At 39.3% G+C, this 17,751-nt stretch overlaps 1 protein-coding gene across 2 annotated transcripts in view; it reads left to right on the top strand.

Moving 5' to 3' along the window:
• CNTLN (centlein) overlaps window positions 1-17,751 on the top strand; it is a 187,485-nt gene that overhangs the window by 102,951 nt on the left and 66,783 nt on the right. For both annotated transcript variants that reach the window (XM_071730388.1, XM_071730387.1), the window contains exon 12: window positions 14,253-14,302. In XM_071730388.1, the coding sequence (XP_071586489.1) occupies window positions 14,253-14,302 (50 nt within the window). The remainder of the gene's footprint in view (window positions 1-14,252; window positions 14,303-17,751) is intronic.

The following is a 17,751-nucleotide window of genomic DNA, read 5'->3' as shown; positions in this document are numbered from 1 at the left end:
GGATAGCTCAATGACTCTGTGTAGTCAAATATTCCATTTTCTTTGTTAATTAAGACTATAGTTTTCTTTGTGTAAACTATAAGTTTACAATTTTTTTCCTGTAAAGGATTTTCTATAAATTGTACTGAATAGTTTGAACGTTCACAAAATGTAAGTAAAACTAGTACTTTTTGCTTTACTCTTCTGTTGGCAACATTATCCCCAGACATTGGTAATGGTTTTTGCTCTCTCACATAGTCTAGATCAAGCACCTGCTCCCAGGTTTACTCTCACCTCCCAGGGCTGTCAGTTGACACATAAATATACAGGCCCATGAAAAGAGCATATTTTGCCCTTACTCCAGGCAAATGTTCTTGAATCATTATGCTGTAGGAACAAAGTGAAGAATTCCTGTCAGAGTAGTATTTCACATGTGAAAGTTAGAAAAAGTTTCTTCCAGCTTGGTTCTCATGACTGAACAATTTTTGAATTGTAGAAAATTGAAACTGGTGTTTGCATTGTGACGTATCAGACTCCCCATCACAGTATCACAGAATGTTAGGGGGAATGTTAGGGAGTGGAAAAGACCTTGAAATATCATCAGTCCTAATTCATGGCAGTCTCATATTTTCTGTATGAGCTTTTTACAAAAGTATGTACAATGTGCATGTGAGTTCTACTCTGGTTTTACAGAGTAGAATTTTTACCTTTTGAAGACTTATGAACAGAAAGTAAAATTCGGATTTGCTTGCCTAGAAGACCTTTCTCTGTTGATCTGCTGTCTTTCTTCTCAAGTTCCCTTCTTTTCTGAGGGAAAAAAATCAGAGCTGCTTCTGCTGTCCTGTGTTCCTTGCAAGGATTATTAGGCTGTTTGGCTTGGGCTTTGAATAAGAAAAAATTCCTGGCACTTTTTTGACCTGGTGTTTTTAAAACTTGCATATTTTGGTTATTGTAATAAGAATCACTACTGTCCCTTTTTAAGAACCCTGATAAAGAGCATGCAAAGCTTACTTAGCAGACTTTTTCTGTCTGATTTTCTTCTTAATTTGGCTTTTCAGTCTTTAAAAATCTTCCATGGCTGTGAAGGAAAACATTTAAAAAGGCAATAGTTAACCTCTTGGACTCAGAGGAAGGCTTCCCTGACTGCAGAAGCTCCTGAACTAGCCCCCTGATAACTGTCCACACCAGCAACAGTATGCATTAAGAGATTGTGGCTGGTTCTGCTGATTTCTCCGAAGAGTCATCCTGCTGCAGTCTTACAACATGTAATCCTTGGGAAGGAGTCGGTTTCCTCAGTGGGTTATTCCTTCTTATGTATTCAGCTCTATTAGAAATGAGATTCTCTGCTTGGTTTTATTTTGCAGATAAAATTCCCTGGGACAAATGGAAAAAAAAGTCTTATTGTTTGTTTGTATGTTTATTTTAGACTGCCATGAGCCAGCTCTCTTAATTCCTTTTATCTGTATGCAGAGGAGTGTAGGAGTCTCCTGCTGGCCCCTGCCTGTGAATGCTGAAAGCTTCTGATGAGCAATGACTGAGTTATGGGACGTGTATTACTCAGGAGACAGTGTTTTGGTAGGGGACTAGCTGGAGTCCTCTGGCAGTGACTTAACCTAGGGTTGGCAGCTCTTGGGGGAAGGAAAGGAGCCTTTAAACTGGTACGTGCAGAGAGAAAGTTTATGCTGTGGTTCAGGCTTTCTTGCTAATTTACCTTTTCTTTAATGCATTGAGACTCAAGTGCGCATGTGTATGGGTACCTTAGGTTTGGAGCTGTGTGAGGGCTCCTGATGGTATCTTTAGAACTGCTGACAATTAAAAATGATGAGTACTAGGAAATTTTGTTCCAGCAAGAAGGTATATTTTGCAGAAGCCCTGCTCATATGCAGATGGTACAAGCATTTCGCCTATTCTAGTAACTTGATAAGTAAGCAACTGTTACAGAGAATTTCTTGCTGATGCCCAGCTATAATCTAAAAGAAACCACAAATAATTCCTTTGGCAAAACTGATTCTATAGTGCTGTTTTTATTATGCTTCTCTTCCTACATTCCAAATGGGTGACTTACAAAAATAACTAAATAATGGAGGAGTAATCAAAAGTATTATAATGCCATGAAATAGAATTCTTAATATTGTCTGATACTGTGAAGAGCTGATACTGTAATTTTCAGTCAAGCTCATTATGTTTAAAAATGTATGCAATACTAGCACAGATTATTAGCTGGATAAATCTGATCCTTTCTGATACTTCACCACCCATGTTTTAATATTATCAAGAGATACTGTGCAAATCATAGTGGGAGGAGAGAAATTAAGGACTAGTTCACAATACAGAATGCTGCATATTTATCTACTCGGTGCCTTTTCTATATATGTATGTTACAAGCAAGAAAATTTACTTTCAATAAGTTATTTCACTTTGAGGTTGTTCTCAGGATGTGAAAACAAAGAACAGATTCTACTTCTGACCTATCATATTAGCAGACACTTCTACAAAGTGCCAATAGATTCCTACTAATTTAGGGCTCTGATTCCTTTTAATTCAAGGACTTGATGGTTTCTTCTTGGCTAGGAAGTTATTAGAAGTTTTCTGACCTTGTAATCTAGAGCATGTGAGACTGCTGTTTTTCATGACTGTTTCTTGACAACACAGTAAACTTTAAAAGTCGTTTTGAGTAGGTTGTGTTTTCAGCATGTATTCACATCAGGTTTTTGGCTTCTTTTGAAAGCAGATAATTAAATGCATATTGTTGAGAATTAGTTCTGAAGAAAGAGTAAAATTCTAGCAGATACACTTAGAAGCAGCACAACCTTTCAATGCAGAAAGCTCAAGGCCATGAGGCAATTTCGGCTCCGTCTAAAGGTGAAAAGCAGTACACCTGTTTCTAGGTTTCGTGTGGCTTTAAGTCAGTTTTTCCTCAACTGATGGGCTATTAATCAAACTTAACATGTTTTACTGGAAAATACAATATTCAATTATAAATATGATCAAGGTGTTTTTTCTAGAAGTAATTAATCCTGGATTTCTTCAGTCCACTACTTTTATTACTCTTTCAAGCCCATTGCAAAACCAGCCTTTTATTCTTCTTTAAAAGTGATAGTGAGCAGAAAACTGTGTATGGGAGCTGAATACATACTTTACTAGGATTTTCAGATCATCTGATAGTTACAGAACTAGAATACTTGTTCTTAAAATTAGAATGAAGAATCGTGAGTAACTTGTAAGCAATCACTCATGTTACTTTTATTATCATCAAATTTGGTAGGATGTTGCTGTAAATTTTCAGGGTACATTTTTCAATAATGCAGACTTCTTTAGGACTCTGGAAACCCTAATTATAATCTAACCAGGATTAAAGACTCAACAATATTGGAAGAAATTTGCTTGCCATGTTTTGAAAACATTTTATACCTTTTCAGCTTAGAAAACCACAAACCAATGTATATAAAAATGAACCTGTGCAAAGGATGAGTCTTTGTACAGGCCAACTGACAAATGCAATTTCAACATTACAAGCTTTTGAAAATGCTCACTATGTTAGCATAACCATTGCAGATACCATTTTAGACTTCAACTTGGATGAAACTTCATAAATTTAACTGAATGTTTACTTACTTTCTTTTCATCTATATTGCTGATAAATATTCCTAGTAATGAATCTCTCTTTCCCAAGGTTATTCATGTGTATAGCTAGAAGATGTTTTGTATGATTGCCAGAGACAATTCTAAGCAGTTTTTTTCACAATGTTCTAAAACATTGTGAAATTTAGGTTCTATTTTTTAATTTAATTTATTAATGTTTAAGAGGATACGTACAGAATTCTGTAGTTTCAATACTTTGCAAGGTGTCGCCTGCTACACATATCAACATAAAAGATTGTGTAAGCTGTCAGAAATCTTCACAGAATTTGAGGAACATTTGCACAAAGGTCATGTCCACCATCTTTATACTAAATTATATCCTAGGAACTCCACTTTGAAAGATTGAATTGAATAGTAGGATGAATGCACAGCATGAATATAACAGTCTGTAAAATGCAGTAGTAGCCTTTGACTTTGTCAAGAGAAAGGCATGAAGATATGAATTTATCATGAGCTGGAAGTGTTCAATTTATACTCAGACTCGTCATTCCTCTTGACCTGCATATTCTTATTACATTCAAATCCCATTATTCTTGAATTATGGTTAAAAGTCTGTCTTCTCTGAGTCTATGGAGCAAACTGTTTTTTTTCAAAGAAAATTTTTTTGTTTTCTGTGTTATTATTACCATAGACTTTCTGTTGAGCTCTACATTGCTGTATGTACTCAATTTACAACATTAATCATTTTGTTTCCAGCCCTTCCATTTCCAAATGGGGCTTAATATCTATTTCTTGTAAAATACCTTCTTAGAAGGTTGAGGGTTTTTTTTTGATTGTGCAATAGACATATTAGTGAGATCATGTTTATGAGATGCAGATTGAAATAACACACAAGCTTTAATATAGCCATGGCATTTAACTTTAAATGTCAGAAAATTATTTTTCCTTGAAAAATACTGATTTATAAATGTCATATACTATATATTTTATTTGATTGCTCAAGGAAAATCACACATAGTATGAACTTGAACCTTTTGCTCAAGGCCCCAAGCCCAGGTTAAATGCGGCTCTGAGCAACAGCTTCATCTAGTGGGAGGTGCCCCAGCAGGGGGGATGGAACTGGGTGATCTTTAAGGTCCCTTCCAATACTAGCCATTCTGTGGCTCTATAATTCTATGAAAAAGAGAACTTGAAAGCACCATTCCTGTCAGCTGGTACGTTGTCATCAGGAGACTTGTAAAAGGTTAAACCGAAAGAGTTCTCTGTTTTCTGTTACGGCTTTACAAAGCAGACAGTTCACTGTTTCTGAATTTTTGTGTATTTGTTCTTTTGCAAGTCATTGTTGAATATCTGTACTAGGTAAGAGTTGTGCTCCAACACTTGAGCCACTTAATATTATTATCTGAAACAAGAAAGAATAATGAAGCTAATCTGCAGCATAGACTTACAGGTGTTTTTTTTTAACTTTGCCAAGTAACTACTGAATTTATCAAGAGAAAAATTAATTTTATACCAGATACAAAAATTTAAAATATAGTGTTATGTTTTCCTTTTTTTTAATTCAAACCTGTAGTTGTAGGTATCTGTAAAATGTGAAATTTGTTGTGTAGTCCTAAAAAAAATGGCTAGAAGCACAGTTAGCTGGAGATTAACATAAGACATCATCCTCAGAATTGCCTGTTGTTGAAACATCTTCAGTTTTCAATGTCTCTGCTATCAAAAGAAGGAAGAGGCAAGTACTAATGTTCAAAGATTTCCTTTCAGTATCCATGTCTCAAGACTGCAGTCAGCTAGAAGGACTTTACACTGAAACTACCTTTCCAGTGTAGAAATATCTTCAAAGATTCTATCTCTCAGCTTTGGTTTGTGTCTCAGATCTTTTCAGATGGCATAAACACAATGCCCTTTGCTCAGCACTTGCTAAATCAAACACAAGTTTTTCAGTGCACAGAGAAATCCCCTTTCAGTTAGGATCAAAATCTGGTGCATTTTTTCCCCATTGTTTGATGTGTTAATTGAAACTGAATAATGGAAAAAATGACGCAATAAAACCAGTGAGCATATGCTTGTTACAGCAAATATTAGCTTCATTTGCTAAAACAGTGCTTGAAGCTCCTATTCACAGAATCTGAACTTTGACACCAGTGTTCTTGCTCTAGCTCTAGTAGGTTAGTATTCTGCATTACCACACACAGAGCTTATTTTTTGATCCTTTGACTTGAGAGATTGCAGAGGCAATCCTTTTTTCGCCCTCAGTAAGTGAGGGAAGCATCTTATGTCACTAGAATCTCTGCTACTGGATCACAGGTCTCTCCAACAACCTAATCCACTTTGTAAAATACTTGAACGTGGATTACTTAGAAGACTGGTGGGGCAGGTATAGCTCATTAAAGACAGTTCCACTTGGGGGGAAAAAACAAACACAGATGCTTAATTTCAGACCCACCTGAGATTTTTTGGAGAGGGAGGAAGGGTTTCATAGAAACAAGTTACCTATTAGGTTGGCATATCTGTATGATGGGACTCTGAGGGAGATAATGGTGTAAATGAAAGTCTAGAAAGCAAATATTTCCTCCCTGGATAATGTTACATTATACATCATCAGTTTTCTGTGATTTCTTCTGTTACCTCGAATTCCTCAGAGTCCCTTCTTGCTCCATAGAAAGATCTTACTTGACCCTTCTTTGCTTGTTCCACCTGGTCATATCCGCTTATTCATCAGAAAAGAAGGAATCAAACTCTCTCTGCATAGAATTGTAGTCTTCAAGAAGACCATGTTACACCCTTTTCTCTTTTTTCTTGACCTGCGCTCATGTAGCCAAATAATGCAGGCTGCAATAGTTTTGTGGTGAATTTTAGAGAACAGAACTAGATCTGTATTTTTTATATATTCCTATGTGAGTGCTTAATTTGTTTACTTTTTGACAAATTCTAGCTAGAGTAGTATGTCAAAAATATCCAAGTGTGTCAGAGCACATTTTACTACTGAGTTGTGAACAAACTCAAGAAAAACAAACTCAAGAAAACAAAGGAGAGCTACTTGCTTCAGTATGTGGTTCTTCACATTGCAATTTTTGCACTGGTTTTTTTGCTTGAACTGCAAGCAGGCTTATGAGTGAGAGGAAAAAACACACTTGTCTGCAGTCACCATTAAAAGGCTCAGTTATTTATACATTCCTTTATCTTCTGATTTTCTATAATTAATGTAATGTGTAACATGACCATAGAGATAAGGTTTTAGTTTTCTCTGTTAGCATTATATTTGTCACAAAAATTCTGTAGAAGTAAAGCTTGGAGATTTTGTAGTATTTCGTTTATTTTCCAAAAGAAAATATTAACTAGAAATTAGTGTAGAATCTGTTGCCAAAAGAGTTAAATAATGAGAAATTTGCTCAGTGCTAGCCATGTTGACCTCGAATGGCTCAATTTGTGTATTCAAAATCTAAGAAGTTGGTGAAATGAAGTTTGTCAGGATTCAGAGATGAGAAAAAATGAAAGAAACCAAGAACCGTCTAGCTAGCTAATTAGGATACAGTAAGATAGGATGAGAGTAATTGGTTCAGAAAGGAATGCTGTACCTGTTTAAGCTTCCCCAGATCAAAAAAAAAAATTATCCTCAGGATGCGCAGGTAGCTGTCTCCCCAGTGGAATGCAATTTAGTTGGTTTGTTTTAGTGTGACATACGGAGTTTGTATGTAGTGTGACATCTGTATATAAGGCATGTTTTGCATATGCTGCAGCAAAGAGCGTAAATCTTGGGAAAGGACAGCATCCTGTTTGCAAGGAGGAATCTAAGCTATTCCATGAAATCATTAATGAGATGAGACCTCCTGCCTAGCTGATGGAACAGCTTTTCTTTTGCACCAGAAATCGTCCTGCAGTAAAGGGACTCTTTTTAAGAAGCAGATGTTGGTAGTGGGAGCATAAGGGAAGTCTCTTTTAAGATGTTGTCAACAGCACTTGAGTGACCCACTAAGCAACAGAACAAGAAAATAATTTAAAAGTTCTTGTGTTCTAGAGGCCCCAAAAAATAAGGTGTGAAGCTAGACTGCTTGTCATCACATGACAATCCTGACACACTAGGCACCTGGTGGTGCTGGTGTTTTCATCAGGATGCTGACTGATGCAGAAATGTGAAGCAAGATTTGATGAGTTGTAAAGGACAGGCTGTAATCCTGGAAGGTTTTAACTGTGCACCTAAGGCATGAATCAATATCTTGCAAAAAAAAGATGTAGACAAATAAATGTTGTATGAACAAGTAACTTCTAGAACAACCAGTCTTAGAAACCAACAGGAAAAATACAGTTCTTTATTTTCTTTTGCGTGGTGTACAGGACTTAGTTCAGAATGCAATAAAGAGGAAGTCTCTCTAATAGTTGTATTACAGAGTACATTGAGGAGCACATAAGTGTGCAGCTTGGAAGGAACCTCTGGAAGCTGTCGTGTCCAGCCGATCTTATTTCTCCATTTGATTTAGATCTCAACTATTTGACAACAGGAAGGTGGGAAACCCTTTCAAATTCCTTTCCAAATTGAAGGTATACATCATTGCCTGCCCTCCCTTTTTTCTTACAGCTTATCATCTCACTACAAAGGCAGTCAAGTTGATAAATCAGAATTTTTCCTTGGTAAACCCTTGCTAGCTGTTTCCAGTCACCTTCTTCTCCATTAGGTGGCTGGACATGACTTTCAGAATGATTTACTCCGTAATTTTCCTTGGAAAAAAAGTAGGGCCTGCCCACATCTCTGCCTTTAGAAAATGAATTCTCTAGTGATGTTTGCTTTTTTTTTTTTTCTCCTTCCCTTTTATTACATTTAAATAGTACCAGAAGAGTGTGGACCAAATAACTTGATCTAGGGATATTCACTTTTCAAAAAGGAAACCACATAAAAATGAAGCAACTAGTTAAAAAGCCTCCAGCTCCCCCTTCAGGCACTAGGACAAGCAGTATAGAAAGTCTGTGAACAGTTGGAGACTGTTAAGAAAGATATGGTAGGTGAAGCCAAGATGAAGTATGTGCTAAAATTTTAAAAAAAGGAAATAACACACCCTCCCCAAACTAACCTCCAGTCCAAAGTAATCTCTGAAGACTCAGTGGGAATGTTTTTGTCGCCCTTGCAGGTGAAAAGGAGGGCTTTAAACTAGGTTTAAAGGAGGATGGAGTTGAAACTGGGCTCTCCAGAAAGGAGCCTAAGGGTCGACTACCCAAGATAAGAGACAAACCAGCAGCCCAGCTGAAGTGCATGTACACCAATGCACGCAGCATGGGCAACAAACAAGAGGAGCTGGAAGCCATCATGCAGCAGGAAAGCTCTGATGTAGTTGCTATCACGGAAACGTGGTGGGATGACTCCCATGACTGGAGTGCTGCCATGGGTGGCTACAGGCTCTTCAGAAGGGACAGGCAGGGTAGGAGAGGTGGAGGGGTAGCCCTATATGTTAGAGAATCTCTTGACACTGTAGAAGTTGAGGTCAGCAATAATAAGGTGGAGTGCCTGTGGATTAGAATCAGAGGGAAGGCCAACAAGGCTGATATTGTGATGGGAGTCTGTTACAAACCACCCAATCAGGATGATGAGGATGATGAATTATTCTATGGGCAGCTGGCGGATGTTTCAAAATCGTCATCCCTTGTTCTCGTGGGTGACTTTAACCTACCAGACATCTGCTGGGAACTCCACACAGCAGAGAGGAAGCAGTCTAGGAGATTCCTAGAGTGTATAGAGGATAATTTCCTGCTCCAACTAGTAAATGAGCCCACCAGGGATGGAGCCCCGCTTGACCTTCTTTTCACAAACAGAGAGGGGCTGGTGGGAGATGTGGTGGTCGGTCGACGCCTGAGACTCAGCGATCATGAAATAATAGAGTTTTCAATATTCAGGGATACAAGGAGGGTTGTCAATAAAACCTCTACGTTGGACTTCCGGAGGGCAGATTTTGGCCTATTCAGAAGACTAGTTCAGAGTATACCCTGGGAAACAGGCCTTGAAAACAAAGGGGTCCAGGAGGGATGGGCCTACTTCAAGGAGCAAATTTTGAAAGCACAGGAGCAGGCTGTCCCGGTGTGCCGAAAGGTGAGCCGGCGGGGAAGGCAACCGGTCTGGCTGAACTGGGAGGCTCTGAAAGAAATTAGGGTTAAGAAGAGGGTCTACCAATTATGGAAAAAAGGGCTAATTACTAAGGAGGAATTTAGGAATATAGTTAGGTCATGTAGAAAGAAAATTAGAGAGACAAAGGCACAACGTGAACTGAATCTCGCCACCTCTGTGAAGGATAACAAAAAGTCCTTCTACAGATACATCAACAGCAAAAGAAGGGGCAAGGAAAACATCCATTCTTTACTGGACACAGGTGGGAATATAGTTGTCAAAGATGAAGAAAAGGCTGAGGTATTTAACACCTTCTTTACCTCAGTTTTCAACAGAAAGACATGTTATCCTAAGGAAGATGGCTTCTGGAGCTTACAGAAGGTGACAAGAATCTAAACAGCCCCCCTGTAATCCTGAAAGACACAGTCACCGACCTACTGAGCTGCTTGGATCCCCACAAGTCTATGGGACTGGATGGGATCCACCCAAGGGTGATGAGGGAGCTGGCAGAAGAGCTCGCCAAGCCTCTCTCTATCATCTACCAACAGTCCTGGCTCACTGGGGACATCCCAGATGACTGGAAGTTGGCGAATGTCACGCCAATCCACAAAAAGGGCCGGAAGGAGAACCCGGAAAACTACAGGCCCGTCAGCCTGACCTCAGTGCCTGGCAGGGTTATGGAACAAATCATCCTCAGTGCAATCACACAGCACCTGCAGGATGGGCAAGGGATCAGACTCAGCCAGCACGGGTTTAGGAAGGGCAGATCCTGCCTGACCAACCTGATCTCCTTTTATGATCAGGTGACCTGCCTGGTGGGTGAGGGGAAGGCTGTGGATGTGGTCTACCTGGACTTCAGCAAAGCCTTCGACACCGTCTCCCACAGCATTCTCCTGAAAAAGCTGTCAGCCCACAGCTTGGACAGGAGCACTCTGTGCTGGGTTAAGAACTGGCTGGAGGGCTGGGCCCAGAGAGTGGTGCTGAATGGGGCTGCATCCAGCTGGCGGCCGGTCACCAGTGGTGTCCCCCAGGGATCAGTGTTGGGCCCGGTTCTGTTTAATATCTTAATTGATGATTTAGATGAAGCGATTGAGTCCACCATCAGCAAATTTGCAGACGACACTAAGCTGGGGGGGAGTGTGGATCAGCTGGAAGGCAGGAGGGCTCTGCAGAGGGACCTGGACAGACTGGAGAGTTGGGCTGGTTCCAATGGGATGAGGTTCAACACGGCCAAGTGTTGGGTCCTGCACTTTGGCCACAACAACCCCATGGGGAGCTCCAGGCTGGGCACAGAGTGGCTGAGAGCAGCCAGGCAGAGAGGGACCTGGGAGTCTGGATTGACAGGAAGCTGAACATGAGCCAGCAGTGTGCCCAGGTAGCCAAGAAGGCCAATAGCATCCTGGCCTGTATCAGGAACAGCGTGGCCAGCAGGTCCAGGGAAGGGATTCTGCCCCTGTACTCAGTGCTGGTGAGGCCACAGCTTGAGTCCTGTGTCCAGCTCTGGATCCCTCAGTTCAGGAAGGATATCGAGGTTCTAGAGCAGGTCCAAAGGAGGGTAACCAGGCTGGTGAAAGGACTCGAGCACAGACCCTATGAAGAGAGGCTGAGGGAGCTGGGGCTGTTCAGCCTGAAGAAGAGGAGGCTCAGAGGAGAACTCATCACTCTCTACAACTATCTGAAAGGAGGTTGTAGCCAGGTGGGGGTTGGTCTCTTTTCCCAGACGACTTTCAACAAGACAAGAGGGCATGGTCTTAAGTTGTGCCAGGGGAAGTTTAGGTTGGATATTAGGAAGAAATTCTTCACAGAGAGGGTGATCAGACATTGGAATGGGCTGCCCAGTGAAGTAGTGGATTCTCTGTCCCTGGAGATATTTAAAAAGAGACTGGATGTGGCACTTAGTGCCATAGTCTAGCAACCACAGCGGTGCGTCAAGGGTTGGACTTGATGATCTCTGAGGTCCCTTCCAACTCAGCAAATTCTATGATTCTATGATAATTTAAAACTCTAAGCTTATATTGGTGAGAACAGGTAGGCCAATGGCAGAACAAATGGGAATGGAAAGCTAAGAATGCTAAAAAGGCTCTTGAAAAGTGCTTAGGCTGCAGTATTAAAACTTTGCTTAAATAAAGTGAAAAATATGCCAGTTAGGAAATTTGTAAGTTTGCTTAGTGATAGAACTATAAAAAAACACACTGCATTTATAGGGGCATAAAAGAAGAGTTCACTGAATCACTGCCTCAGTCTTCCCTGGTGGAGATGTTATGAAGGTGCCAAAGCCTCCTGTATTCTTTGTAGCAGGTAGATAAAGGTGTTAGATCTGTTGGAAGTAACTGTACAGAAATTATGAGGTAAAGTTGATAAGTTATTTGTTATTATTTTGATTTTAATCAAAAATTTTAATTTTTGATTTAATATCTTCCCACCCTGAGTAGTGTGAAGAAACTGCAGTATGAAATTACTGAACTGTTACCTCCTTGTGAACAGCCCCTGTGCCAGCTGACTGGCAGGTTAACACTGTAACTCCTATCTACAAAATGGGCTCCCAAAGAAGTCCCAGATCAGTCAGCCTGACTGCTTCCATACTTGGGGAGATGGCAGTCTGACTTTAGGAAAAAGAAGTAAGAAAGCCCCCAACAAGTCCAAGAAAGAGTAGTAAAAAAGCCCCCAGCAAGCCCAAAATGGAGGGAGAGCTATATCGCTACCATGGAGTAACACAGTTTTGTTGAAGCATCAGTGTGGATCCTAGGAAATCCTGCATCATTAACCTGCAAATGCAGAAGGGTGACAGTAGCCATGTGGATAAAATCTGATCTGTATTTTCCAGTTGTCTTTGACAAGACTTCATATGAGAAGTTATGAATGATTTCCATTTCTGCAAGTTTGGGGAAAAGGTCCTTTTAGCAACAGGAAACCAGTTAAAGCAGGGGAAACAAAGGATAATGCTTACACGTCAGTTTCAGGATGGAAAATTGGAATCAGGCTGCAGAAACTGTTAGGCTTGTGCTCTCTCCTGAGTAGCATCTGCTTTTGCCTCTGTTGGAGACAGAGCACTGGTGATGGATGAACCCAGTGCTGGCCTAGCCCAGTTGGGCATTTCTAGCATTCATGCAAGCCAGGCATTGACTTTTACAGGTTGGATCTTGTATTACACATGGTAATTTCTTGTCTAGGCTTTCCTGAAATATTTCCAGCTTAGATATATCATACAAACAGTTGGAGACTATTTCACAGTCAAATGGATTTATTTGTAAGCACTTCAGATATTCATACTATAAACCTACTATTTAAATTATTTCATATAATTTACTTATTTCTTCATGTCTTTCAGCACCTGAAAAAAAAATATGCAAAAGTTAAAAATCTTGTACAATTTTCATTGTGTGTTTGTCACTTAGTGAGCAGGGAAGCAGTTTGTATATACGGATGAGCATAAATGTGTGTTCATTCAAATACTGTTCTTTGGAGTTGAAAAAGATAACATGTTTAGAAGATAAAGGTTCAAGCAGGAAAGATCTGACAGCAGTGTTGAACAAACTCATCATCCAATCTGGTGACTATTAGGAATTGAGTGTTACATTCTAAAGCAGGCAGTTAACTATGTTATCAGAGGATAAAGTTTTGTTCAGCAGTTAGGTGCTGCTGTTCAGAGTACAGCAGAAAATGCTGTGAGGAAATTGGCAATTGAACCTGCAAAAAAGAGCTGGAATAATGTGTATATGTATTAGGATATAAGGTTATATTTTAGGCACAATCTGCTTATTAAAACAGGTGTGGATACTATTGCTGAAATAGTGCTCAACTATATAATAAACAATTTTGTCAGAATACACAAGTAGAAATTAAGCATTTAAATGAATGTCTCTCATTCTGGCATTTCCCACTTTGTCTTTGAAATTTTTAGCATTGGAATCCTGGCAGTGTTTTTGTATGTAATTTTAATAAAATGAAAACCAGTAATTCAGCTATTTCATTGTACAGACCTTCACTGGCTGATACTGATGAATAAACTATTATTCATCGGTATATATATATATATAATATTTATATACTTATATATATATAGTTATTTAAAATATTTATTTATATAAATAAATAAATTTATATTGTATATATATATATGTTATTTATAATAATAAACTATTATGATAGTAGACCAGGGATAAGGAGGGAAAGATTTTGTTTACAGGTTTCTCAAATAGTCAGTGGAAAAAAAAACAGGACAGGAGCAGTGGGGTAGATCTGCACGAGGTCACTGGTGGTTTCCTCTGAGTGAATACTAATTCCCATGTTAGCAAAATTCCAACTCTTAATGGTCTCCTTTTAAACTCAGAGAGTTCTCTTGGTAAAAAGGAGTGGCTGAAACTTCTTAGTATTATGTTACAACTGACATTACATCTGAATTTTGTAAATTCTGCTGTTGTACAAATGACTCTTTATGTTTGAAGTATGCTAAGTGCCATCAAATTAGAACTAATTCCTGGGTGCTGTCAACGCTTTCTCCAGGGATATATTGATACTGTTTTGATTTTTTTTTTAATTGTTTTATTGCCATCTATGTGATTTTTCCATGGTTCTTACTTTTTTATTCCCTCTTTTGTAGACTCAATCTTGAAGAAGAATTAAATCAGATGAAAGTACACCAATCTGTAGGTAGGTTCACAATACAGGAGTTTAACTTTGTTTACCAAAAGAAGGGAAGGCATAGTATTTCATATGTGTATATGTACTGTATTAGAAGTATTAATTCAAATGTTATTTTCTCTCCAAAGTTTAATTTCTTTTTCTTTCATGTGTATTTCATAAGCAAAGGTGACACTTCTTATTTAAAAGTGTGTTTACATAGAATCATGGAGTGGCTTGGCTTCAAAGGGACCTAAAGATCATCAAATCCAACCCTTCTACAATAGTCAGGGATGGCTCCCACTAGACCAGGTTGCTCAAAGCCCCATTCAGCCTGGCCTTGAACACTTACAGGGAGGGGGCATCCACATCTTCCCTGGGCAACCTGTGCCTCACTACCCCTGTAGTAAGGGATTTCTTCTAAACATTTAACCTAAATCTACTTTGTACCTGTTTAAAGCCATTAAAGATCTCTATATTCCTATTAAATTAATGACATTGTTTTACATTTATTTACATCGAAGAATCACAGAATCAGCCAGGTTGGAAAGGACCTCTGAGCTCATCAAGTCCAACCCTTAATCCACACCCACTGTGGTTACCAGACCATGGCACTGAGTGCCACATCAGTCTCTTCTTAAAAACTTCCAGGGACAGAGAATCCACCACCTCCATGGGCAGTCCATTCCAATGCCTGATCACCCTCTCTGTGAAGAATTTCTTCCTAATATCCAACCTAAACTTCCCCTGGCAGAGCTTAAGTCCATGCCCTCTTGTCTTAGTGGGAGCTGCCTGGGAGAAGAGACCGACCCCCCCTGACTCCCACCTCCTTTCAAGGAGTTGTAGAGAGTGATGAGGTCTCCTCTGAGCCTCCTCTTCTTCAGGCTGAACAGCCCCAGCTCCCTCAGCCTCTCCTCATAGGGTCTGTGCTCAAGTCCCTTCACCAGCCTGGTTACCCTCCTTTGGACCTGCTCCAGGACCTCAATATCCTTCCTGAACTGAGGGGTCCAGAGCTGGACACAGGACTCAAGCTGTGGCCTCACCAGCACTGAGTACAGGGGCAGAATCCCTTCCCTGGACCTGCTGGCCACGCTGTTCCTGATACAGGCCAGGATGCTATTGGCCTTCTTGGCTACCTGGGCACACTGCTGGCTCATGTTCAGCTTCCTGTCAATCCAGACTCCCAGGTCCCTCTCTGCCTGGCTGCTCTCAGCCACTCTGTGCCCAGCCTGGAGCTCCCCATGGGGTTGTTGTGGCCAAATGCAGGACCCGGCACTTGGCCATGGTGAACTTCATCCCATTGGAATCAGCTCAACTCTCCAGTTTGTGGAGTTTAAATTTTTAAAAAATATTTTATTCTCAGTCAGTATTTCATATTGATTTATTGCAGGTTCTTAGTAATAAAGCAGCACCATTCTATATCTCAGGTTTTTTTCTGTTTTCTTTTTTATTTTTTGTATATAACATTGGCCACTTGAATGAAAAAATGAAGTGGTTTTTTTTTTTTGCCCTTTATTTTAAATATGTTTCATAATAATCATACAGTGGAGTAGAATCTAGCTACAGAAGACCTGTATTTTGGTCTTTTTATGTGTTACTTTCACAGCCCCAGAAAGAGCTGAAGGGAACTAGTGCAGGTTTCAAATTCTGACTTTAAAAATCACTTTTTTATTCTTGCCAGATTAGTCAATCTTTACACAGAGTGAAGTGGGAAGGCAACTAGCAATGTGAAAGAGCTGAGGGCCTTCTGCACAATAGCAATGCTTTTTGAAAAACCAGTCAGATCCCTGAAACTGTCTGTTATTGACATGTTTAGTTCTTTAACAATAAGTCTTTTATTCCTTTGTTTTTACTATCTTTTCAGATGAAAACATATCTCTTCCTAAAATGTGTGGGGGTGGATGCACTGGTTTGGTTATTGGTGTGATAATTAAATGTTGTTATATTGGGACTGACAGAAAGTGTTAAGTTACTAGTATGTTAGGCAAATTTTATTTGCCTCAGCATTTTTGCTTATAGGTATCACTTAGATTAATAGGAAATTTTTGATAAAGTACAAAATCAAGTCCAAATATATGTATTAAGCAGCACTTTTTGTGGCACATAAGACCGAGATGATTCCAGCCATTCCCGAACTTCTACCAAACTTCTACCAGTTAAAGTATAAAATAATAGTTGCTAACCTATTTAGAAGATAAAGGTTCAAGCAGGAAAGATTTGAAAATACCCTTCATTCACTCTTTTGCATTAATGTAATATTTAGTACAGTCTTATTAACAGACAATGTTTTTTCAAGGAAGCATTTTGCCATTCAGTGTCAAAAATGAACATGCAATGAGGAGTTAGGATAATGTGGAGGTACAGGCCACTGTAGTCTGTGCTATAGAAGTGAGTCATTGATGATGAACGAGTCATGGAAAATAAAACAAGTGCAACAGAAGTGAACTTGTGAAGGCAGTGGAATGATCCTGAAAATAGTGCGAGTCTTACATGTCATACAAAACAAGTTACTTTACCTTCATGTTAGACTGCAGGATGTAATTACAATTTTTAGTTACAGCTTAGTCAGAGATCCATTAAATGTAAGGTGCTTTAAAATACTGTGTATACTGAAAAAACATGTTTTTAAAACCCTTAATTAGCAAATAGTCTGATTTTCTTTGTGCATTATCAGAGGAGGCGTTTATAAACAAAGTTTTGTGCAGCAGTTAGATGCTGCTGTAAAAACTGTAAAAATACAACCTCAGGTCTGTTGTCTGTATTTTCTGTGAATCCAAACTTCGTATAGTCAAAAACAGTTTCCCTGTGTACCTGTTTGCATCAAACATTCTAATATCAAAGGATAAATTCTGACACACATTGCTGACCTACCCTGTATTGAAAATGTAGTCTCCTGTTATATTGCTTCATGAGGTATCAGTTGTGTTTGTCAGGAGGAGGCAGTGGAAAGCTTTGTTGCTCTTCTGTGTCATTTTCAAACCCTGACGGTCAAACATGAAGGAGGTCAGGGGAAAAAAAAAATCCCTATTGTTGCCCTTCCAAATTTCTTTTCTCTTCAGACTCAGTTGTCCAGGGTGTCTCTCACTATTACCAATTATCTTCCAGCAGTCATCAAATCCAAATTCATTATTGGTGCCATTCATGTCATTATCTGCATATGAATGGAAAGAATGTGTTAGCAGGTAGTCATTCCTTTTCCTCCAAATGCAGGAAAGTTTGTGTCCATCTGATCTTATTCAGAAAAATAGCAAGTGCCTCATTGAAATAATTTAAATTGCTGGCCCTCAGTTGCTTCAGGGAGACAGTTTGAAGCTTTCTTTCCTTATGAGACTTCTTCTGAATCTACTGTGTAGATGATTCACGTAGGTACCCTATGAGTGACCAACAGCTCTGGCTGAAACAGATGTTTTTTTCTCTGTTTAAGAAGGTTTTCTGCAAATACTAATAGTGAGCTGTAGTTCAAGTACCATTGTGACAGC

This window comes from Heliangelus exortis, chromosome Z (assembly GCF_036169615.1).
Source record: "Heliangelus exortis chromosome Z, bHelExo1.hap1, whole genome shotgun sequence".
Classification (NCBI taxonomy): Eukaryota; Metazoa; Chordata; class Aves; order Apodiformes; family Trochilidae; genus Heliangelus; species Heliangelus exortis.
The sequence above is the reverse complement of the archived record's forward strand: the minus strand, read 5'-3'. Positions and strand labels throughout refer to the sequence as shown.